Source organism: Sus scrofa, chromosome 15 (assembly GCF_000003025.6).
Source record: "Sus scrofa isolate TJ Tabasco breed Duroc chromosome 15, Sscrofa11.1, whole genome shotgun sequence".
Classification (NCBI taxonomy): Eukaryota; Metazoa; Chordata; class Mammalia; order Artiodactyla; family Suidae; genus Sus; species Sus scrofa.
In genome coordinates, this window is record NC_010457.5 from 38000965 (window position 1) to 38026528 (window position 25564).

Here is a 25564-nt window from a genome sequence, read left to right on the forward strand (position 1 = left end):
ATAGCAACAACAACAACAACAACAACAACAACAACAAAAAAGACAAAAAGACCAAAAAAAAAGCATAAGTAAAATGCAGTGAAAAGCAATCCAGTAATATACCTCCTGGCAATGAGGCTTTGCACCTCAAAAATAGGACTCTTAGATGTCACTGGGGGGGCGGGGTTCGCTCCCCCAAGACAGTTACAGTTATTCATTGTTGGTTTCATGGAAAGAGATGCCTTCGTCCCATCTGTTTCCTGAAAAGGTTTGATCTGTCTAGAAAGGGATCCTACTCACCTCCTAAATTTTACAAACTTTTCATATCAAGTCAGAGGATTAGGATTAAGAAGAAGGCAGTGATTTCAGTAGGTGTAAAAGATAAGTACTGATAACACAAATAGCAGGTGCCTTTGGACTCTGACGAGGAAATTTCAAAGTTAGACTGAGATGTCAGCAATCTTCTGACTCTTGTGTTAATCTCTGTACCCAGAAGCACACAGTATTACACTGTTAGATGTGGGATGGACATTAGAGCATTTGTCTAATTCCCTCCTCCTCAAAGCTGAGCCAGATGCCCTACTGCACAGTCAGGGAAAAGAATATCCTCAGAGCCACTCAGGCCCAACTGTGCTGAGGTTAAACCAGTTGCTTGACTCAGAACCTCCCTAACTCTCTTCAGGCTGCTGGGTGGATTTCCAAGGCTCTGAAGGATGCCCAGCCTGCCCCTTGTCCCCTTCTGGAGTGTGTTGCTAAAGTAATTCTCGTGGGTTATTTCTTCAGAGGTTTCAGGTTTAGCTTAACTCTTTTTTCCTGGGCCATTTCCCACAGACACTTCTCTGAAATTCTGCCATGAGCTTATTCCTGGTCTGCCAAAATATGATAGTAATTTCTTTATCATAAAGAGCAGCTTACCCTTGATCACAGGACAAAGAACCCACTGAGATAGAAACCTGGGTCTGCCCCCCACCCCCCGAACCAGGAGGGTGTTCACTCTAAGCTGGTTGCCACTGCCCACACTTGGCTGCTGAGGGCTGGGTCGACTGACCTCTAAGCCTAAGAAAGGCCCCAGGAGGAGAGCCCTGTGGGAGGAGAGTGAGGGAGGGGAGCGTGAACACAGTGACTGCCTCCACATCTCTGCTGCTCCTTCTTTTGCTGACTCTGGCTCTTACATAACTGCAGCCCCTTAAAATGCCGACTGAGCAGGAGGGTCATGTGTTATATAGCAAGGACCCAGTATCATTTGGTCTACTCTAGAGTGTTTTTAGGGAGTTCCTGCTGAGTGTAGGAGGCACCTGATTATAAAACCACCTCAAGCACAGATCTTTAGGGGAGTCTTTCTCAATCCACCATCCACATTTCCCTCCATCTTTCCCTGGGCTTCCAGGCTCTCCTGGCCCTTCTGTGTGACACTTCCAGTTTGCCATGAGAGCTGCTTTAAATAGCTGCAGAGAGCACACCTGGAGACCAAGGAAACCCTCATCTCCTGCTCACTGCTCAAGGCCAAAGGCAGAGGATCAGGATTCTACCTCCTTTTCCCCAGTCTACTCTCCTCTCCTCATTTCCCTCCGACCTATCCAGTCACATGCTCAATAGGTAATTACAGCACCCACATTGTGCACCTGTACTGAGTACATAATGGTGAGCACAGAACGCAAATGGTCCTCCCACTCCAGGAACTTAGAATTCAGTTGAGAAGCCTAAATTACTTTTTTAAAAAAGGAACTGCAGGAGTTCCTGTCGTGACGCAGTGGTTAACGAATCCGACTAGGAACCATGAGGTTGCGGGTTTGATCCCTGCCCTTGCTCAGTGGGTTAATGATCCGGCGTTGCTGTGAGCTGTGGTGTAGGTTGCAGACGTGGCTCGGATCCCGCGTTGCTGTGGCTCTGGCGTAGGCCGGTGGCTACAGCTCCGATTCAACCCCTAGCCTGGGAACCTCCATATGCCGTGGGAGTGGCCCAAGAAATAGCAACAACAACAACAACAACAACAACAACAACAAAAAAGACAAAAAGACCAAAAAAAAAGCATAAGTAAAATGCAGTGAAAAGCAATCCAGTAATATACCTCCTGGCAATGAGGCTTTGCACCTCAAAAATAGGACTCTTAGATGTCACTGGGGGGGGCGGGGTTCGCTCCCCCAAGACAGTTACAGTTATTCATTGTTGGTTTCATGGAAAGAGATGCCTTCGTCCCATCTGTTTCCTGAAAAGGTTTGATCTGTCTAGAAAGGGATCCTACTCACCTCCTAAATTTTACAAACTTTTCATATCAAGTCAGAGGATTAGGATTAAGAAGAAGGCAGTGATTTCAGTAGGTGTAAAAGATAAGTACTGATAACACAAATAGCAGGTGCCTTTGGACTCTGACGAGGAAATTTCAAAGTTAGACTGAGATGTCAGCAATCTTCTGACTCTTGTGTTAATCTCTGTACCCAGAAGCACACAGTATTACACTGTTAGATGTGGGATGGACATTAGAGCATTTGTCTAATTCCCTCCTCCTCAAAGCTGAGCCAGATGCCCTACTGCACAGTCAGGGAAAAGAATATCCTCAGAGCCACTCAGGCCCAACTGTGCTGAGGTTAAACCAGTTGCTTGACTCAGAACCTCCCTAACTCTCTTCAGGCTGCTGGGTGGATTTCCAAGGCTCTGAAGGATGCCCAGCCTGCCCCTTGTCCCCTTCTGGAGTGTGTTGCTAAAGTAATTCTCGTGGGTTATTTCTTCAGAGGTTTCAGGTTTAGCTTAACTCTTTTTTCCTGGGCCATTTCCCACAGACACTTCTCTGAAATTCTGCCATGAGCTTATTCCTGGTCTGCCAAAATATGATAGTAATTTCTTTATCATAAAGAGCAGCTTACCCTTGATCACAGGACAAAGAACCCACTGAGATAGAACCCTGGGTCTGCCCCCCACCCCCCGAACCAGGAGGGTGTTCACTCTAAGCTGGTTGCCACTGCCCACACTTGGCTGCTGAGGGCTGGGTCGACTGACCTCTAAGCCTAAGAAAGGCCCCAGGAGGAGAGCCCTGTGGGAGGAGAGTGAGGGAGGGGAGCGTGAACACAGTGACTGCCTCCACATCTCTGCTGCTCCTTCTTTTGCTGACTCTGGCTCTTACATAACTGCAGCCCCTTAAAATGCCGACTGAGCAGGAGGGTCATGTGTTATATAGCAAGGACCCAGTATCATTTGGTCTACTCTAGAGTGTTTTTAGGGAGTTCCTGCTGAGTGTAGGAGGCACCTGATTATAAAACCACCTCAAGCACAGATCTTTAGGGGAGTCTTTCTCAATCCACCATCCACATTTCCCTCCATCTTTCCCTGGGCTTCCAGGCTCTCCTGGCCCTTCTGTGTGACACTTCCAGTTTGCCATGAGAGCTGCTTTAAATAGCTGCAGAGAGCACACCTGGAGACCAAGGAAACCCTCATCTCCTGCTCACTGCTCAAGGCCAAAGGCAGAGGATCAGGATTCTACCTCCTTTTCCCCAGTCTACTCTCCTCTCCTCATTTCCCTCCGACCTATCCAGTCACATGCTCAATAGGTAATTACAGCACCCACATTGTGCACCTGTACTGAGTACATAATGGTGAGCACAGAACGCAAATGGTCCTCCCACTCCAGGAACTTAGAATTCAGTTGAGAAGCCTAAATTACTTTTTTAAAAAAGGAACTGCAGGAGTTCCTGTCGTGACGCAGTGGTTAACGAATCCGACTAGGAACCATGAGGTTGCGGGTTTGATCCCTGCCCTTGCTCAGTGGGTTAATGATCCGGCGTTGCTGTGAGCTGTGGTGTAGGTTGCAGACGTGGCTCGGATCTGGCGTTGCTGTGGCTCTGGTGTAGGCCGGTGGCTACAGCTCCGATTCAACCCCTAGCCTGGGAACCTCCATATCCTGCGGGAAGCGGCCCTAGAAAAGGCGAAAAGACAAAAAAATAAAAAAATAAAGTAAATAAAAAAGGAACTACAGTTTGGAGTATGTCTTATGAAAGAATAAAAAAGTTGCAAAGGAAAGACAGTAGTCGTGGGACACTTAACCACGTGAAGGGGATGGGAAGATTGCCCCGACATTGCCATTTAGAGCAAGAGCTGAAAGTCCAAAGAGCTTATTCATGGAAAGGGGAATAGTGAGAGCGAGGGCACTGAGGTAGCTGAGAGCTGGTGTTGAGTAGCTTCAGGAAGGCCCATGTGGCTTTGTTGGGAGAGTTAGGGCCACAGTGGAACAGCAGGAGTCTGAGGGAGGGCCCAGGATCAGGTCATGAGAGCTTTGTAGACCATGGTAAGGGGCTTGGTTGGATTAAATAAAAATAATAGCAAACTTTTGCAGGTATTTTAAAAAGAGGTGTGGCATGAACCATTTAACATTAAAAGAAAATAACACTAGAAGAGAATCAGATGGTGAAGTCAGTCAGCTAGCAAAATGGAGGAGGTGGGCTTGTTGGGAAAAGCGCCATCCTGTGTCAGTCCCGCCACTCCTCCCCGCCATCCTCCACTCAATTTCACTCATCCCCTCTACCCCTCGGAAAAAAAAAAAACGCTGCCAAACTCTTGCCTCTTGGTCCTCAAGTGCAGCTAATCACACTGACTTATCCTATTATTTAGTGAGAAATGACCTTGATGCAGACAGGATATGTGGCTATGGGACTTCTCGCTGCCGGAGGTATTGTAAAAGGCAAGAAATCAGAATTGGAAGATGCCCCAACACCTATCCATGCTGTTTGAAAAAGTGGAGAGACAGCTCATTGAACCCCATGAAAGACAAAAACCCGGAGGAGCCTGGTCCCTAGAATCGCCAACAGCTGGAACTCTGAGCCTTCTCTTTTCAAGGCCTTTCAGCTAGAAAGTCCCCAGTGGAACCGTCCATCCAATGAAGTGAGTACTTGCCCAGAGCTTCCACTCAATGCGGAGCCAAAGTAGGAGCATGCAACAGGCACAGGGCCTGGCCTGTTGAGGGGGAACAACAGTGTGGGTTACGTGAGAGTCTCAACACTTTAAAAAATGAGCCAAAAAACATATCCAGCCAGCCACAAGTCTAAGTGAACATTGTTTTATTTTTTGCCTGGCCTATATCAATTGATCTTGATAACATTGGTTTTCTTTTCTGGTAAGAAGTTCTGCTTAACGGTTATGTGTATTATATTAATTAAAATGGAATAAATCAATATTAAGTGCAATATGATTGGCTTACACACTAATTCAAAACATAGACTTAACGGGAGAAATACAAAGGAGATGGTGTGAGAAGGGCTGCCCCACGTGGATGTCTATGAAAGATCTCATCAGCAGATGGCAGCAGAGAGCCGAGGTACCACTAGGTGGCGCTGGGTGGATGCGTCCAGACTCCTTATCTGAAAACTGGTAAAGTAAGGGAAGTAATAAAACATTTGAAGTAGCTTTCCGGCCCAAATTATACTTCAAGGAGGAGTCCAGCTAATAAATGAAGGAGGAGCGATAGAAGATCACGTTTTTGAAAACCCAGGGGAGGAAGGATCTTGCCAATCAATGTCAGTAGCCCCTAAAATAAACAAGAACAACAACCTGATGTTATATGCCTCCTAGTAGAGGTACCATCCATGAGCTGTTAGGCTGGATTGTGCCCTTTTGGCCAAAAATAAGACACCTGACTTCAATATGTGCTTCATCTTGTTTCATCCTTTGATAAGCTCCCCTTCCTGGGTTATTTCCTGAAACACTCAAGATGTCCTATCACTTTATCAGAAAATATTTTGAAATATATTACTCAAAGAAAATAACTGTTTTTTTTTTTTTTTTTTTTTTTTTTTTTTAATGGCCTCATCCACAGCATGTGAAAGTTCCCAGGCCAGGGATTGAATTTGAGCTGCAACTTCAACCTATGCCACAGCTGCATCAGTATTGGATCCCTTAACCCACTGTGCTAGGCCAGGGATCGAACCCATACTACCACAGCAACCTGAACCACTGCAATCAGATTCTTTTTTTTTTTTTTTTTTTTTTCCTTTTCTTTTTGTCTTTTTAGGGCCACACCTGTGGCGTATGGAATGGAAGTTCCCAGTCTAGGGGTCAAATCAGAGCTACAGCTGCCAGCCTATACCACAGCTCATGGCACCACCAGATCCGAGCTATGTCTTTGACCTACACCACAGCTCAAGGCAATGCCAGATCCTTAACCCACTGAGCACGGCCAGAGATCGAACCCAAATCTTCATGGATACCAGTCAGATTCTTAACCCCCTGTACCATAGAAGGAACTCCCTAATGTTTAAAAAGTGTAACCACAGTGTTATTACCATACTTGGAAAAATTCAGCACTAATCCCTTAATACGATGTAATAGCCAATCAGAGTTCAAATGACTCTGGTTGTTGCATGAGTGCTTTAGTCAGAATAGGTTTCTTTTTTCTTCTCTTTTTTTCTTTTTTCTTTTTTTTTTTTTGTCTTTCTTGTCTTTTCTAGGGCTGTACCCGCAGCACATGGAGGTTCCCAGGCTAGGGGTCTAATTGGAGCTATAGCCGTCGGCCTACGCCAGAACCACAGCAACGCCAGATCCAAGCCACGTCTGCGACCTACACCATGGCTCATGGCCACGCCAGATCCTTAACCCGCTGAGTGAGGCCAGGGATCGAACCGGCAACCTCATGGTTCCTAGTTGCATTCGTTAACCACTGAGCCATGACGGGAACTCCTGGGAGTAGGTTTCTTGTAATGGGGTCCTCAAGCTTCCAGTTTCTCATTTAGATGGTGTTGTGTACTTGCTGTTCTAGTTGCAAAAAATATTCTGTCGAAAATGAAATGGGAATCTGAGCAAGCCTCTGGATCTTACCACATCAGTTACAGGGGACATAGTAACCTGTTAAACAGCCCCCAGGGTGCAACCCTCCAAGTGGAGCCTCCAGAATGTGCAATGTAACATTGAATCCAAGTTGTTCCTCGAACTGGGTTGGTGTCCCTCTTCATTGTTCTCATACTTGGCATTTTGCAGAGTACTTTCATGTGCATAATCCCTTTTGATCCTCACGATAAGCTTTTGAATGAGACCTGAGAAGTGACATCATCCTGCCCTTTTAGATGTGAAAATGAAGGCTCTAAGAGACAGAGGCTTTCCCAGGTCAGTCAGGATTATCAGGCAGAACTGGGTAAAAACCCATATATCCCTGGTCCAAATCAGAGGTAGCATAGCATGTTGTGCTGGAATCCTAACTCCACCACTTAGCAGAAAACCTGACAAGCTTAATCCTTGATTTTCCCATCTGCAAGATCACCATTCAGATAATACAATCACAGGACTCCTGGCCCCATTCTACAATGACTTTTTAATCTCATTTCTTATTTTCAATTTAATGTTTTGCCAAGAGAGAGGCCATGATGCACTTCCTAATATGATGATAAAGAAAAGAAAGGGGAGTTCCCGTCGTGGCGCAGTGGTTAACGAATCCGACTAGGAACCATGAGGTCGCGGGTTCGGTCCCTGCCCTTGCTCAGTGGGTTAACGATCCGGCGTTGCCGTGAGCTGTGGTGTAGGTCGCAGACGTGGCTCGGATCCCGCGTTGCTGTGGCTCTGGCGTAGGCCGGTGGCTACAGCTCCGATTCAACCCCTAGCCTGGGAACCTCCATATGCCGCGGGAGTGGCCCAAGAAATAGCAACAACAGCAACAACAACAACAACAGACAAAAAGACAAAAGACAAAAAAAAAAAAAAAGAAAAGAAAGGGATTTCTCCAAACTTTAATCAGCCCGCCAGAAGTAATGGTGGGGTGATGATAACAAGCAGAGAGAAAAACTACCTCATTACCAAAAAAAATTTAGAACAGCCTTACATCCTGGTTTGCTCCTAGGAACCCCGGGTTTTGCTTGTTCTCCTGGTGTCCCGTCCTTTTACTTTCTAAAGATCTGGCTTCTAAAATAGCCCCTCCCCAAGTATGATTCGAGTCCTATTAATAAAGTGTTACTCTTGGCACTGGAGGGAATTAAAGTCACACTATTTTAATTTCGTGTCTTTATACTAAAAGAACAAAGATTGTTCTACTGTTTTCAGAATTAGCAGGAAATAAATGATGCGCTGCATACACACTCAGGAAGTCAATAATATTGCTCCTTTTTCCTTTCTTCTCTGAAGGCTGAAGTTGAAGATGGAAGGCCAATCACTGACATTAGCCTAGTGGAAATCAACAGAAAGAAGAATTGAGTTTGGGCATTTGTTACTTTATAATTTATACATTTAGTATTTTTTAAAGTTGAGAGAGACAGAGAGAAGGGGAGAGGAGAGAAGATTGGAAGAGTGATGAAACAAACACATGGATGAGCAGCTCTGCCGTCCTCCTTCTTATTCGAAAGAGGAGACAGGTGGTGCTGTGGGGGGCGGGGGTGAACAGAATTGGCACACTCTTCCTCTTTCTTGCCTCCCAAGGGGCAGCCTGTCAAATTCTGGAAAGCGAGGCTGTAGGGCGTGCAGGGACATGTAGGGTGGTCCTCTCAGGCAGAGCCAGCAGCCTGTGCCACTTTGCCCACCAGCTTGCTTCAGATGCATCCAGATCTCATATACTAAACAGTGTAAAAAAGAATCCTAGCTATTAGTTGTATGGACAAAAAACCGGAGCTGCAGCTAGTGATCTGAATGTCCTGTAAGGGGTTTTGCTCTCCTCCCCCTCAGGGCGGATGTGGCTTTTACCAGGTAAGGTGTGTTATGGTTTTTCCAGAATGCTGGAGACGACTCAGAACTTTGTTCTGTTAGGACCCCTGTAACACCAGCTGCCTTTATAACTACTTTGTCAACCTTTGTCTATCAAAAAGTAGAACTAGCTTTTCACTGGTTCCTTCTTCTCGAGGTTGCTCTTTTCAGAAATAGTGGGGAGGGCTTATTTTATCTTAAGACCTAGATGGAGGAAGTGATATGTGACTATTTGGGGCTCAATTTCTTCATCTAATTAGATCAAATGATTTGAATGAATTAGAGCATTCCTTTAGCTGAGCAGTGGTTATCAAAATACTGTTGTAATTTCATCCATGATTCATTGCTATTAATGTCTGAATATTAGAATGGGCTTGCTTTTTTTTTTAATATTTTTTTTAATTTTCCCACTGCACAGCAAGGGGGTCAGGTTATCCTTACATGTATACATTACAATTACATTTTTTCCCCCACCCTTTCTTCTGTTGCAACATGAGTATCTAGACAAAGTTCTCAATGCTACTCAGCAGGATCTCCTTGTAAATCTATTCTAAGTTGTGTCTGATAACCCCAAGCTCCCGATCCCTCCCACTCCCTCCCCCTCCCATCAGGCAGCCACAAGTCTCTTCTCCAAGTCCATGATTTTCTTTTCTGAGGAGATGTTCATTTGTGCTGGATATTAGATTTCAGTTATAAGTGATATCATATGGTATTTGTCTTTGTCTTTCTGGCTCATTTCACTCAGGATGAGAGTCTCTAGTTCCATCCATGTTGCTACAAATGGCATTATGTCATTCTTTTTTATGGCTGAGTAGTATTCCATTGTGTATATATACCACACCTTAAGAATCCAATCATCTGTCGATGGACATTTGGGTTATTTCCATGTCCTGGCTATTGTGAATAGTGCTGCAATGAACATGCGGGTGCACGTGTCTCTTTTAAGTAGAGTTTTGTCCGGATAGATGCCCAAGAGTGGGATTGCGGGGTCATATGGAAGTTCTATGTATAGATTTCTAAGGTATCTCCAAACTGTTCTCCATAGTGGCTGTACCAATTTACATTCCCACCAACAGTGCAGGAGGGTTCCCTTTTCTCCACAGCCCCTCCAGCACTTGTTATTTGTGGATTTATTAATGATGGCCATTCTGACTGGTGTGAGGTGGTATCTCATGGTAGTTTTGATTTGCATTTCTCTTATAATCAGCGATGTTGAGCATTTTTTCATGTGTTTGTTGGCCATCTGTATATCTTCTTTGGAGAAATGTCTATTCAGGTCTTTTGCCCATTTTTCCATTGATGATTGGTTTTTTTGCTGTTGGGTTGTATAAGTTGCTTATATATTCTAGAGATTAAGCAGAATGGGCTTTCTTTTTCTTCTTTTTATAGGAAAAACACACATCTGTATAAATAAGTTGCCTATATACTGCAAAATTTGCATCATTCTTCTAAAAGATCCCGATTCTACACTTAAGTAAATATAAGTACAACTGTAAGAGATAGCTTCTAGATAGAATATAAAAGAGAAGAGAGTGTGCGAGTGAGGGAAGAGAGAGGTCTTCATTCAGAGTTGAGGTAACACAGCTTTTCACTTCCTTTCTGGACCATCTACTTTCTTCAGACACCCCACTGTCAGCATATGGTGGCCTCAGTGTTTAAAGACTCTTATCATGGGCCAGTTGTCTCCCCTCCCTTCCAGAGACCCCGTGTCCTCCTGAATTGGAAGATCTCCTAGTGCCTAAAAATAAAAGGATTGAATGATCTTAACACTACCTCTGTCTAGAACCTCCGAGATCCCAAGACCTGAGGTGGCGATTCTGGGACACCTGCCGTGAGCATCGAAGTAGCTCCAAACCTCCTCTGCCTCCGTGTGGCTTCCCTGGGTGCCAAGTCTCTGTTGTACCTGCTGCCACTTCTCCATCCCCTTCCACCTTTCTCCAGGTAGATTACAGGTAGTTTCATCTACACAGATAGTCTAAGACTTTTTTTCTATGGGCTGGAATGTGCACATGAAGGACACATGGGAGAAACACAACCCCTCCCAGAGTCACTGACATTATATTGGACATTAGATGGTTATAACATCCAGATGAGTCCAGAACAGGCTTCCTGTGTTGTGCAAGCCTGTGGTAAAGCAGCAAAATGAAGCCCCACACCCTCTAAGAAGATGATGAAGGAGAGTGGAGGCTCAATTACAGAACTTATTTTTGTTTTTAATTTTTCTTGGCTGCGTCCATGGTGTGTGGAAGTTCCCAGGCCAGGGAGTGAACTGTCACCAGAGTAGTGACAATGCCAGATCCTTAACCAGTAGGCCTCTAGGGAACTCTCCAGAACTTATTCTTAAAACAATGTTGAGTTGGACCCAGTGGCATGAATGACGGTCAGGTGTCTGGGGAAAAGAGGAGGAGAGAAAGAGGAGAAAATGGAAGACAAGACAGATAAATTATAGTCAAAGGGCAGGGAAAGAGATGAAGGATTCAGGGGAGAAAGAACGGGGTGACAATTTGGAGTGGCTTTGGAACCACCTATATAACCTCAGGAAATTATGATCTTGAAAGTCAGATTATACCTGAAATGTTCTGTATCTTTCTGCATGGTTTTAATTACTAAAATATATACATTACGTTCAGTAGACAGGATAGAAGCACCGTGACAGCTTTATTTATATCACCATTTTAACAAATAGTGGTGCTTTAACCAGAAATTGATGGTTTTATGTTAATGGCATTTATCTCATCTCTCTCTTTCCTGTTCATGCTGCTCCTCTCTTCCCCTGACCTTTCTGGTCACCAAGCCCAGTCCAGGCATTCAGGCATATGATTTACTTCCTGAGAAAAGTGGCCCATTATTTGTTCCACTAGCAGTGGGACGATAACGCCTCTCCCTGTGTCCTTGGTGAGCAGTAAGTAATTCTGGAATGCAGCTCTTCCCCCAGCCCCGCTATAAAGGAAGCCCTCCCTACTGCCCGCCTGCAGCCCACTCTGGATGTCCCAGCTGCGGTCCTCTTGGTGACATGGAGCGACTCCTCCCTCCGTTGACCCTTCTCCTTGTGGTCCTGCTGTTTCCAGGTGAAGCGGAACTAGGACCCGGGCCTGGGGGCCAGTGTTTCTGTGCCATGGTTGTTTCTGGGATGGGAGCCCAGGCTGGGCAGTGAGAAGCTAAGCCCTGGGAAGCCCCCTTCCTGGTGGGATTTAGGCAGGAGTCTTCTGCCCGGGTTTGTAAATGACACTTTGTGATGATGGCATAGCTTCCCAGGAGATAGGGTCCCAACCCTGACTCCACTTTCTCATCCTTTTACCATCCCCCTCCCCTGACAATGAAGGACAGTGTGTGTCAGGAAGGACCTTAAATTTTAGGGAGGTCTCAAAAACTACCTTGGTGACAGCCTAGGGGGATGCTGAGCTTGGCTTCCATGGGGCACTCTGGCACTACCACTCACCCTTTTCAGACAGCCTTCATTTGTCTCTGTCCCTGTCTCTCTGTCTCTGTCTCTCTCTCACACATATAACATTTGTCCTTCTTCCAACCTACTTCATCCATCCTCCACCCTCTCTTTTTTTTACAGCTTTATTGAGGTATAGTTATTACACAAGGCACTGCATCTACTTAAATAATACACCAACCTGATGGTACCATCAGCACAGACAAGAGGATGGACACCAGTACCTCCCAAAGTTTCTGTGTCCCTTTGTGTGTGCTCTTGTTTTCCTGGGATAAGAACATCTAACATGAGATCTACCCTCCCAGCAAATTTAGAAGCACTCAATGCCCTGTTCTTACCTAGAGGCCTCAGCAGGACAGCAGGTCTGGGACGTACCCCTCCTGCATGCCTGGAACTTTATACCCATTGAGCAACAATCCTCCCCTCCTCCCCTTCTACTGTCAATCATCCCTTGGAATGTATGCATCTCATCTCATGGGTCTGTGAATGGAGGGCTCTGAATGTTCTGTGCTGTGTGATTATTCTTAAACAGGATTTTCCAGAGCCACGTATGCTAATTACCAAGGTACCAAGGGTCCCAGAGAACTAAAGGGAGAATACCCTGGACAAGAAACAAACAAGTCTCACCTGTTACGCCACCAAGTAAAACGCTACCTCTTGCCACGCACTCCCCCTTTCCAGGGTGAGTAACAAAGCATGGGACAGGGTCATTGCCCCAGAAGCTTTTAGTGGAAGAATACATGGGAAGCTGACTGGGTGGGTGGGGTGGGTCTGAGCGGCAGCAGAGAGTAGGGGCTGTGTTTAGAAGATACTATGTGGATGGTGAAGGCTGCTCTGTGTGTCAGAAAGGTCATGGGGTCTGACAGCTCCCCCGGGTGGGACCCCTGAAGGTCTTGTGAACTATGGGGGCACTGAGAGAGCATCTGAGGCCTGCTCTGACTTCATCCAAAGCTGGTATCAGAGGAGGTACTCCAGGGTGTGAGTGAACAGTGGATGGCTCTGCAGAGGGGAGGTAGCCAAAAGGCTAGAGAGACAAGCCTCAAATCCTTACCCTGTAAAGGGTGCTGGACAGAGAAGAGGAAACTCAGCTGAGTTTTCAGAAGCAGCTTTGGGAAAGGACTGAGGGTGGCTTGAGAGGCCCACCCTTTTCCTTAGGAGAAGGGTTTGGGGCCCCTTTCGCACCTCAACACACTGGAGGTGGGCTTCAGCAGAATCACTTGGATAGGGAGTTCCCGTCGTGGCGCAGTGGTTAACGAATCCGACTAGGAACCATGAGGTTTCGGGTTCAGTCCCTGCCCTTGCTCAGTGGGTTAACGATCTGGCGTTGCCGTGAGCTGTGGTGTAGGTTGCAAACGCGGCTCGGATCCTGCGTTGCTGTGGCTCTGGCATAGGCCGGTGGCTACAGCTCCGATTCGACCCCTAGCCTGGGAACCTCCATATGCCGCGGGAGTGGCATACAACAACAAGAACAAAAAAGACAAAAAAGACCAAAAAAAAAAAATTAAAAAAAGAATCACTTGAATAATTTAATATGTGTCCCCTGCTGCGTGAGGCCACAGGGGTCTGATGTCTCTTCAACCTCAAAATCTAACAGGTGCCAGGTGCTCAGGTGAGCTTCCCTAGAGCCAGGTGCAAAGGAGAGGATGATGTTGCTATGGAATGGGCCTGCATTCTAGCTATTTGAAGGGGAGAATATGTGTGTTTTCTGTGGTTCAGATTTAGACCTCACACAGGGGTAACCTTTGGTCCTGTTGAAGATGAACCCTGTTGAGGACACCAGGTATCAGTAACAACATGCCTTAGATGTCACCAGGTACTGAGAGCCTATGAAGGAGTAAGCCATGAGCTGGAGTAGACCTATTCTCCTGCCAGCTGACTCCAAAAGCACAAAGTCAGCTCATTAGAGAACAAATCAGTAAGAAACTCTGATCTTCATGCTCTTTGTCCATCTCTCTGTTACAAGCCTGTGTAGTGTCAGAAACCCCAGTTTCAGCTAAGGGAAGAAACCTAGAATCTGTAAAGAAAAGAGCCCATTGCTGACCACACCCTGTGCCCTGTCCATGGCAGCCCTGAGTGATGAATTTCAGGGAAGCTGTGTGGTCTTCCTGGGCCTTTGCCACTGCGTCTTAGTAACATCAGGGTCAACCAGCACTAAGAATGTAGCTTTTCTCTAAGGAAGAGTGAATTGTTCACATGCATGTCTGTCTGTCTGTGTGGTTGTGGGGTGGGAGGTTAGTTGACAGGGATGGTTCTTAGAGCAGAAGGAAGTAGAAGGCTGGTGCTAGAGGAGGATGCTGTTGGCAGGATCACCAAGAACAGGGAAGGGAGGAGGTGTGTGAGCCACAAAGAAGGCATGACACAATGGCTGGGAGATTGGAGATAGACCTTTTTTTTGCTTAATACTTTTTAAATTTTATTTTTTATTTTTATTTATTTATTTTTATTACTCAAATGAATTTATCGCATCCGTAGTTGTATAATGATCATGACAATCCAATTTCACAGGATTTCCATCCCATAACCCAAGCACATCCCTCCACCCCCCAAACTGTCTCATCCAGAGACCATAAGTTTTTCAATGTCTGTGAGCCAGCATCTGTTCTGCAAAGAAGTTCAGTCTGTCCTTTTCTCAGATTCCACATGTCAGTGAAAGCATTTGATGTTGGTGTCTCATTGTATGGCTGACTTCACTTAGCATGATAATTTCTAGGTCCATCCATGTTGCTAAAAATGCCGGTATTTCATTCCTTTTAATCGCTGAGTAATATTCCATTGTGTATATGTTCCACATCTTCTTGAACCACTCCTCTGTCGATGGACATTTAGGTTGTTTCCATGTCTTGGCTATTAGAAATAGTGCTGCAATGAACATCAGAGTACATGTGTCTTTGGGAGTCGTGGTTTTCTCTGGATAGATGCCCAGGAGTGGGATTGCTGGATCAAATGGGAGTTCTATTTTGAGTTTTCTCAGGCATCTCCATCCTGCTTTCCACAGTGGCTGCACCAATTTCCAATCCCACCAACAGTGTACAAGGGTTCCTTTTTCTCCACACCCTCTCCAGCACTTCTTGTTTGTAGACTTTTGGATGATGGCCATTCTGGCTGGTGTGAGGTGGTACCTCATCGTGGTTTTGATTTGCATTTCTCTAACAATGAGTGATGTTGAACATCTTTTCATGTGGTTTTTGGCCATCTGTATGTCTTCTTTCGAGAACTGTCTGTTTAGATCTTCTGCCCATTTTTGGATGGGGTTGTTTGTTTTTTTGGCATGGAGCTGCAGATGGTGTTTATAAACTTTGGAGATTAATCCCTTGTCAGTCGATTCACTTGCAGAGATTTTTCTCTCATTCTGTGGGTTGTCTTTTCATGTTGCTTAGGGTTGTCTTTGCTGTGCAGAAACTTTGAAGTTTGATTAGGTCCCATGTGTTTATTTTTGTTTTTATTGTCAGTACTCTTAAGAGGTGGATCTGAGAAGATGTTGCTGTCGTTTATGTCCGAGAGTGTTTGGCCTATGGTTTCCTCTGAGAGTTTGATAGTGTCTGGTCTTCTATCTAGGTCTTGAATCCATTTGGAGTTTATGTTTGTGTATGGTGTTAGGGGGTGTTCTAATTTCATTCTTTTCCATGTGGCTGTCCAGTTTTCCCAGCCCCACTTATTGAACAAGCTGTCCTTTCTCCATTGTATATTCTTGCCTCCTTTGTCATAGATGAGTTGGCTGTAGGTGCGTGGGTTGACTTCTGGGCTTTCTATCCTGTTCCACTGATCTATATTTCTGTCTTTGTGCTAGTACCATGTGGTTTTGATGATTGTTGCTTTGTAGTATATATAGTAGAGATTGACCTTTGATGCTCTCAAGATGGTCCATTAATTGTGATTCACCTGTTAGAGATTCTAGGCCATGTGAGTTCTATGTCCTCTGTAGGTTCTGTGTCTCCAAAGTCACATGAAAAATTGTGGGAAATGTAAACCTGAGTAGAGAATAAGGGACCAACTGCCACATTCACTATGCAAAACCCAACACCCAGAAGAGGACTTGGTACATTACAGGTTCTCAGTAATGATATCTCTTGAGTGAATGATCAGGAAAATTGGTTTTGGTTCATGAAAAAAATGCTCAGTGGACAAAATGTTGTGAACTTATCTATTGTACATGAGATTCATAGCATTAGCTCATTTTGTCTTGTAAGATACTTGTGGAAATCCATAAGACTAACACATTATCATGAGAAATAATAATAACATTTATACACTGCTCACTTTGTGATTCTGTTACAACTGCTTTCCCTTGCTTCATTTCATCTGCAGAGTAATCTTAGGAGAGAAGTACTATTATTATCCCCACTTTGCAAATGGGTCAACAGAAGAACAAGCCCCATAGGCCTTCCCCAGGTGATGATAGAGCTGTTAATAGCTGGGCAGCCAAACAGTCTGTAAAGACTGTACCATCTTTCCTCTTATTTCTCTTGCTGACTTGTTTGAAGATTCTAGGCCAGGGACTTCTGGGAGCAAAGCATTTCCCACTTGACTAAATGAGTACTACTAATAATTTGTATATAATAAGCATATACTATGTGCTGGACAATTTGCCAGAACTCATACAAACTGGAGGATAGGTTTTAATCATCTTCATCTGATGGTCAAGGAAATCTAAGCTCCTTGAAGAGTAAATTTCTCAAACTCCCACATCCTAAATAGCAGAAAGTTGTGTGAATTCAGAACTATCTTCTTCTAGAGCCTATAATATTATCCTCTCTTGTTTCAATTCAGGATTACTAGTTTTATTAATTTCTGAGAATTAACTTTGGTGACTAGAGATACAGGTTAAATTGGGGCTGGATGGTGAATGCTGGTTTGGACTGTGTGTAGTATCAGTAAGAATGATCTCGTCAGATTGGTGAAAGGTGTATGCTATTTCTTTTTCCCACTGGAAGAGGCTTTACCATGACAGAGGACATGCAGAAAGTACAAAGGTCTGTTTTTAAAAAGACTTCATTTCTATTCGTATTAAATTCCCCAAACAAGGAAATCTATGGAAATAGAAAGTAGGTTAATGGTTTCTTAGGGCTGGGGGTTGGGAAATGGTGGACAATGGCTAAATGGTATAGGGTTTGTTTGTTTTTGCGGTGATAAAAATGTTCTAAAATTTACTGTGGTGATGGTGCACATATCTGAGAATCTACTAGAATCCATTGAATTGTACACTTCAAGTGGCTGAATTGCATGGTATATGAATGATATATCAATAAAGTAGTAAATATGTGAGATTAGAAAAAAATAACTTCGTAACAAGTGATATATGTCATCATGAGACTAGAAAACTTGGAGGGACACCATAACTCCCTTAAAACAGGATTTTTTGGAGTAGATCAGAAGACTGAACAAGCCAGAGAGTGAACATTATAGAGAAGGAGTTCTGAGTTTCCACAAGAAAGGGATTCCTAACCATCATTGCTCTGTGGCTTTGACACAGGATGCCCTAGAAAATGTGAAAGTTCTCACAGTGTTGAGATGCTTCTCACAGTGCCATCGATGCCAGACTGGAAGTAATCCCTGGATTGTATTGGGACTTAACTAGATGGATAATAGGTCTGAGGAAGTAAATCTCTCTTGGCAGAAGCAGAGCTATATACCTGGGGTTGATTTTATGGTTTTGAGCTTGAACCTATGAACCATATGGTGTACTTGAAATAATCAAAGGTAGAGATGTAGACAATAGAATGGTGTTTCCAGAGGATGGGGGTAGAGAAATAAATGGAGTTATTGTTTAATAGGATAAAGTTTCAGTTGTGCTCAATGATTAAATTCCAGAGTTATGCTGTACATATCGTGGTGCCTCTAGTGAATGATGCAGACTACATTGAAAAAGTTAAGAGGGAGATCTTATGTTTGTACCACCAGAAAAACAAAAACAAAACAAAACAAAACAAAAAGAGATACAAGGAAACTTTTGGAGATGATAAATATGTTTATTACCCTGACTGTGGTGATGGTATCATGGGGGTATGCATATGTCTAAACTCATCAAATTGTATACATGCATTATGTGCAGGCTTTTACAGATTAAAAAAAAGACTGTTGATCTGAAAATGAGGTGATAAGAAAATAATTTTAATTGATTGACCAATCAACTCATTCATCTGGCCAAATAATTGTAATGCATACTGATGAAAGAATTAGGAGAGGAAGAAGGTCACATCTTTTCACATTTAATTTGTCAGAAGGTCAGAACCCCAATTGGTGGCAGAGCCTCGGACAATCAGAGCAGCTTCGGCGTCTGTCCATCCAGTCTTCCCTAGCCGGAGACATACTGTCAATTCTTTGATATTGTGCCTCTGCTTTCATCATGTTCATCAATTTTTTCTCTTTTTTAACCCTTGCCCCTTGCTCTTTTCCATCACTTGTCATCATTATATATTATTTAAAATAAAAATTAATGTTAAATCATTTTAATACTTGACCTGTAGAGTGAGATATCAATTTCACATTACTAAAGTAACTTGACACATGTTTAAGGGATCAGATTGTCTTCCAGGCTCTCCCTCATAGTAAGGGGAAGAAAATAAATCTCAACTCTTTAAAACTCTACCTTCTGCCACCCCTGTTTGCCTGGCCTAGTTCCTCAACTCACTTTCCTCAGTGACCATTGTGCTTTAGTACACGGTTGATGGGGCAGTGTCCCTTCAGTTTGCCTCAGAGAGTCCTTATTGTACCCTGACACAACATTCCAAATGATTTAAAGTACAATATTCGTATTGTAACATATTGCTCACCTTTTCTCTTCCCAGTTGCCTCTGAATCGACAGTTCAATTTTTTTAGGGAGAGTGAAGGTGACTTTTAAGCCACAATTAGGGATCTGAGTTTGATACTGTCAAAATGGCCACATGGATATATGATAGATCATATACAATGAAATCTGTTTCCCATCCGTTTCCATCCTCCACCATATCCCTTTGAGCTAAGATAACAAGTGTCTGATTCTTGAGATAATCTTGAGACTAATGTTGATATTTCTTCATACAGAACCTGAACCAAATTTCAAAGTTATCAACTGCAAGAGAAGTGAAGGCAGATGTCAAAACTTTTGTAATTATATGGAAATGCAAATTGGCTACTGCTCTAAAAACAAAGATCCCTGCTGTTTACCTCAGAACTGAGGCTGTTGACCTGGGAGCCAAAGCTTTGTCCACTGCTTGTTCTCCAGAGCCTACAAGCCAGATACAGATGTTTTGGAGAAGGGGCTGAAAAAGAGAGGAGCTGAGGCTTTGTCATCTGTGCCAGATAGTTTAAACATTTTATTGCAGAAAAATAAAAGACAGAAACCGGCTAAATGTCATCGTTTGACATGACCTTAGAGAAAATGACTGAGCTTGTGACGAACAGTGAGTTCTGAATCACACACACTTTTTACTTGTAGATGTCGATGAATAAATTTTCATGAGAAAGCATTCAAGTCATTCGTTCTTTTATTTTATTTTAAAAATATTTTTAAGTACCTCCTTTTGTTTTAGGTACTGAAAAACCTAATGAATTGGAAACATGAATATATGGGGAGAAAACCATCTCAATAAGTAAAAACAACAACATGCTATATTGTGGACATGTCCAATATGTGGGGAAGATAAATATAAGAGAATTAAGAAAGGATTCCTGGAGAAACTTGAGCAGGATTTTGAAAGATAATTAGGAGTTCAAGTGAAAGAGAAAAGCTGAGATATTCAGACAAAGGGTGCAATTTGTAGGAAGTCATAGAGACACAAAAGAATGAGAATGGGGAGTAGCTTCTTTTGAAGTCAAAAGAGAGGGACTGATTACAAGTAGCAGATGGGGGTGCGGGAAAATGATGGGATGTTGTCAAAGAAAACCAACATTATGCTGAAGACCTTCGACTGCTGAACAAGAGAGGGTTACTAGGTGCTCCAGGGGAGTGAACACAAATGTATTTCAATGTTAGAGTGTTTATTTCTAACAAAAGAACTTGGGACGGGCTGGAAACATGGGAGACCAGAGGCAGGAAGGTAATAGATGGTCGCAGCAGTGAAGTCCGAGGACATCTGTTAGCGGCTAAGGTGCAGATAATGGCTGTGACACAGGAACAATCAAGGGGGTTCTAAAGATATTGAGTTTACAAGTTTGGTGATGGAGAAGAAGGAAGAGCATGGGATGAACAAAACAAATCCCAGGACAGGGTGGAGATGAAGAGCAGGAGGACCAAGGTGAGGGTCAGATCAGCTTGGGGGACATTGTATCAGAAGCCCAAGGCTTCAGTGTCCAGCAGAGACATTGGTGAACTTACATGAGTTCCAAGAGAGAGGAGGAGGCAAGATATAAAAGAGTCAAAATCATTCACTTGTGGGTAGAAACTGAAATCTTGAAAGTCTTATAGTTGGTTACTGAGGGACAGCTTTCTGGGGGAGCAGAGGAACAAAGCTGATATTTGTGTGAGGCAGAGAAAAATGAGAGCGATGGAGACAGGTCTACAAGCCTGGGAGGGAGAAAGCAGTCCAGGAAGGAGAGTGATGCTGAGACAACAGGCAGACACACTGGGAGAAAGGCGAGGATGCCTGTGTCCCCATGTTTTCTCAGCTGCAAAGAGAGATAGGGCACCTGGGTCCTTGGTAGAGTTCTGTTAGCCATAGAGCCAAAGATGTCACTCTCTCCTTCTAAGTGGCAAGAACAAAAATGTATTCAAGGCAGCTCTTTGTTTTTTGGTTTTTTTTTTAGTGTAAGAGTTAATTTAGTAATTAAGTGTGAGAGCAAAGTGGGGGGAAGGTGTGTGTGAGAAGACTTTAAAGGAAGCATAAAGTTGAAATGACTAAGAAGGAGATGGAGAAAACCAGAGCCCTCCCTGCAAAAAGCACATCTAAATATGTCACCATTCTCCTTAAATCTCCTTAAATGATGCCTCTGTTCCAGTTCATTCAACAAATATCTAGGAGGCATCCACCATGCCCCAGGAACTATTTTAGATACAAGAGATCCAGTAATGAACAAAATGCCCCTCGGGTGTATAATAAGATAAATGGTATATTAGAAAGTGATGAAGACATGGAAATAATCTTCTTTTGATCTGCTCATCTTCAGAAAGAGATTAAATGTCCTTGAATCTGGAAGAGTCGCATGCCAGGTCCTCTGTCCCCAAGACCGGGCAGGCCCTGTTTTTGCCCTCATGCTTCTGGTCAAAGTGCAGTTAGGTAAGGGCAGGATGGTCAGACATCTAACTCCATGCTATGGGAGCCCTTCATGAGTGCAGAGGGCATGTTGCAGGGCCCAGCACCTCTTCTGTATTGTCTTTGTCCAGTAAGTATCTGTGAGCAAATGAAAGAATGAAGATAGAAGAGGCTTTGGGTCAGGGGGAGCTTGAGGAAGGGTCTCCAGGCCCTTTCCTCTCCTTCCCTTCCTCTAAGCCTCCCCAAACCCAAGAGAAATCCTTGGGGAAGCATCTTCAGGCGGGTGCAGACTTGCTCCTCATTCTCCCCGTGGGCTGGGCTGCCAGGACTCATGGTCCTCATGGGCGATTCTAACTTGGATAGTCAGGACTAAGGGAGTTTCCATCTCCTGCCTCTTCCAGACCTTGGTACTTCTTCAAACGAAGATTCAAGGACATCTTAGTAGATCCACTGTGAAGAAATAGTGGAATTTGCATAAACCTGATATAAAATACTTATAAGAAGTTCCCATGTGGCTCAGTGGGTTAAGAACCTGACATTGTATTCGTGAGGATGTGGGTTCAATCCCTGGCCTCACTCAATGGGTTAAGGACCTGGTGTTGCCATGAGCGAGCTGTGGTGTACGTCGTAGATGCAGCTCGGATCCCCTGTTGTTGTGGCTGTGACATAGGCCTATAGGTGCAGCTCAGATTCGATCCCTAGCCCGGGAATTTCTGTATGCCACAGGTGTGGCCCTAAAAAGAAAAGAAAAAAATTATAAGTCGTGACTATTTTAGGCTTGAGTTAATTGTTAGTAAACTGTAACTCCTTCCCTCTACATCTTTCTTTAGTTCTTATGAGTTAAGATTCCTTTCTGATGTTGTTATTGTGGGTATCTGGGTTGCAGTCAGGATTCCAGAGCTCAGAGTTACAAATCCAGATGTGCAGGCCTCTTTACCAAATGCTCCCTTTCCAGGCTTCTTTCTGATTAAGCGCGTTCTGTACTTAATTCACACAGAGGCACACTCACATGAGGCTGATGCTTAGGAAGAGTGAAGGTGTGATAAAACCAGTACTTACAAATCAGAAGCACTGACACTTTATATAACCTCTTTGTGATGTAATTTTTAAAATATGTATGTAAGACGTAAAATACTGTACTTGCTGACTCATTATTCTGCTTCTCAGAAATTACTCTCCAATGGGCGTAAAGTAAGTTATTCAAATGAAATAAGTTCTAGAGATCTGTGACACAACACTGTGTTCATAGTTAACATACTGTAATGTGCATTTAAAATTTTCTTAAGAGGGTAAATCTCATGTTAAGTTGTCTTGCTTTTTTTAATTAAAAAAAGAATAAGAAATTATCCTCAAGAAATAACAAAAATGTTTTGAGAAGCTTTTTGAAAAAAAATTGTGTCCAAAATAGAGCTGTATATTAGCAAACTCTGTTGTTTAAAAGGATATTCTATGTCCCTTAGGTATAATAAACAAAAGCAAATAAAAACCATATAATGCATAAAATAAAAAAACTTAAGGTAATTTTCTGTCTTAGAAATTATAGGATACAATTTGTATATATTTGATGGAAAATTAATTGTGAAAAATATGTCCAAAAGCAAAAAAAATGATTTTAGTATCCAATGTTAAGATTATTGGTGATTTTATTTTATTTTTTGCTTTTTAGGGCCACACCTGAGGCTTATGAAAGTTCCCAGGCTAGGGGTCGAATTGGAGCTGCGGCTGCCAGTCTACACCACAGCCACAGCAATGCCAGATCTGAGCCCTGTCTGTGACCTACACCACAGCTCACAGCAATGCAGAATCCTTAATCCACTGAGCAAGGCAAGGGATTGAACCCCCATCCTCATGGATACTAGTCAGTTTCTTAACCCACTGAGCCACAGTAGGAACTCCCTGTTGGTGATTTTAAATGATTTTATCTTTAAAAATACTCTGTCAAGTTATTGTATTACTCTTCAATTTTATTTATTTTTTAAAGATTTTTATTTTTTCTCTTGTGGATGACTTACAATATTCTGTCAATTTCTGCTATACAGCAAAGTGACCCAGTCACACACACACACACACACACACACACACACACATTCTTTTTCTCATATCATCCTCCATCATACTCTTCCGTCACAAGTGACTAGATGTATTTCCCCCATGCTATACAGCAGGATCTCATTCCTCATCCACCCCACGTGCAATAGTTTGCATCTACCAACCCCAAACTCCTAGTCCCTCCCCCTCCCCCTTGGCAACCACAAGTCTGTTCTCCAAGTCCATGAATTTCTTTCTTTTCTGTAGATAGGTTCATTTATGACATATATTAGATTTCAGATATAAGTGATATCATATGGTATTTGTCTTTCTCTTTCTGACTTACTTTGCTTAGTGTGGGAGTCTCTAGTTCCATCCATGTTGCTACAAATGGCATTATTTTGTTCTTTTTATGGCTGAGTAATATTCCATTGTCTACATATAACACATCTTAATCCATTCACCTATTGATGGACATTTAGGTTGTTTCCATATCTTGGCTATTGTGAATAGTGCTGCAATGAACATATAGGAGCATGTATCTTTTTTTAAGGAAAGTTGTGTCTGGATATATGCCCAGGAGTTGGATTGCTGGGTCATAACGTAATTCTATTGAGTTTTCTGAGATATCTCCATACTGTTTTTCATAGTGGCTGTACCAGTTTACATTCTCACCAACAGCATAAGAGGGTTCCCTTTTCTCCACACCCTCTCCAGCATTTGTTATTTATGGACTTGTTAATGATGGCCATTCTGACTGGTATGAGGTGGTACCTCATTGTAGTTTTATTTTGCATTTCTCTAATAATTAGTGATGTTGAACATTTTTTTTCATGTGTCTGTTGGCCCTCCGTATATCTTCTTTGGATAAATGTCTATTCAGGTTTTCTGCCCATTTTTCAATTGGGTTGTTGTTGTTATTTTTCTTGCTGTTTAGTTGTATAAGTTGTTTGTAACTCTTCAATTTTAAATGTACTTTTAAAGAGACAAAACTGATGTGCCAAGGATAAATATGTATGTATTCATAGACCAAGAATACTATGATCTTAGGCAAAGACAGTCAAGAGAAGACTTAAGTTGCCTCCAAAAAGTCATGAATTTAACCTAAGAAAGAACTACCCGGCTATTAAGATTGTAAGATATTCAAGCATGTTATACAGAGAGATTTTGGGAATGTACTTGGTGATTCATAAGAAACAGGTGAAAGCTGATTTTTTTTCTGCCATTCCGTGTACGTTTTTGCAGTTCTGCCTGGAGACAAGGGGGTGAGAAGTCTGGCTTCTCAGGGTCAGTTCTGAGCCAGCAGCTCTATTGTTCATCCCGCGTGTTCTTTCAACGGGAGTCCACTGAGTGCAGGGTCTGAGCCCTGTCCAGACTTCATGGACACTTGCTGTGCCCCGTGGGAAGAGACCCTTCAGGCAGCAGGTTGCTCCAGGTCATTACAGAGCCAGTTGTAACATGCCTGACTGCCCTGCTGTCTGCTCTCCTCCTGCACCATCCACTCTCCGTGTCCTGCCCGCCCACTGCACCCCTGAAAGCCTTACTGGGGGACTTTGATCCATGTAGAGCTGTCCTTCCCCCAGGGCTCCCTGTCATCAGGAAGTCTCCTTCCTCCTCAGAGTGCAAGGTCAGCTAGGGTGGGCAGAGTGGACAGGCTTGGTCAGTCAGAGCCCTGTTTGGCTTCCTCTGGTGAATAATGGCCACGCATACTCCTTTTTTCCTGTCCACCCATGTGGTGGTCCCCACAGCCCTGAAGCCTTGGCTTATTCTGAGCTGGCTTACCTTTGTCTTCTGTGTCATAGGGAATATCCTTACTGGACCAGAAGTCTCATAGCGATAAGAACAAAATTAAAATTAGTGTGTCCATCAGGTTCAATCCCTGGCCTCACTCAGTGGGTTAAGGGTCCAGCATTGCCATGAGCTGTGGTGTAGGTCGCAGACACGGCTCAGATCTGGTGTTGCTATGGCTGTGGCAAAGGCCAGTAACTACAGCTCTGATTCAATCCCTGGCCTGGGAACCTCCGTATGCCATTGGTTTGACCCTAGAAAGACAAAAGACAAAAAAAAAAAAAAAAAAGAAAAAATTAGTATGTCCAAATGAAGGGAAACTGGGCTCATTACCACAGTCCCTTTCTTGATGGACAAGAAGCACTTCCTGGAGTCAGATGATAGATAGCATTACCTATGAGGACAACAGGATGGGAATGGACCCTGCTTTGAGGAATGACATCAAGCCCCACTAGGGAGCGGAGGGTGCTTCCCTTGGTCCGATTAAAAGGCTCTGATAGGTCTATAGGCATCAGT

The 25564-nt window shown here is 43.5% G+C and overlaps 3 protein-coding genes across 3 annotated transcripts in view; all 3 read left to right on the forward strand.

Moving 5' to 3' along the window:
• LOC106504227 (beta-defensin 104A-like) overlaps positions 1-5726 on the forward strand; it is a 46441-nt gene extending 40715 nt beyond the window's left edge. The window contains exon 2 of the mRNA XM_021076392.1: positions 4579-5726. Coding sequence (XP_020932051.1) covers positions 4579-4763 — 185 coding nt within the window. The 3' untranslated portion in view covers positions 4764-5726. The remainder of the gene's footprint in view (positions 1-4578) is intronic.
• Positions 1-25564, forward strand: part of LOC404703 (prepro-beta-defensin 3) — a 105385-nt gene that overhangs the window by 40717 nt on the left and 39104 nt on the right. The window lies entirely within an intron of this gene.
• SPAG11B (sperm associated antigen 11B) lies at positions 9894-19510 on the forward strand. Its single transcript, XM_003362076.4, has 3 exons — positions 9894-11690; positions 12597-12746; positions 19086-19510. Exons 1-3 carry the CDS (start codon positions 11540-11542, stop codon positions 19217-19219), a joined length of 435 nt encoding a protein of 144 aa, XP_003362124.2. The 5' UTR covers positions 9894-11539; the 3' UTR covers positions 19220-19510.

What these genes read in the sequence shown, in the direction of transcription:
- SPAG11B (XM_003362076.4), top strand. Translation starts at nt 11,540, where the DNA reads ATGCAGCTCTTCCCCCAGCCCCGCTATAAAGGAAGCCCTCCCTACTGC. An exon ending in TGTGGTCCTGCTGTTTCCAG is followed by an intron (nt 11,691 to 12,596) that starts GTGAAGCGGAAC and finishes ATTCTTAAACAG; the next exon opens with GATTTTCCAGAGCCACGTAT. An exon ending in ACGCACTCCCCCTTTCCAGG is followed by an intron (nt 12,747 to 19,085) that starts GTGAGTAACAAA and finishes TTCTTCATACAG; the next exon opens with AACCTGAACCAAATTTCAAA.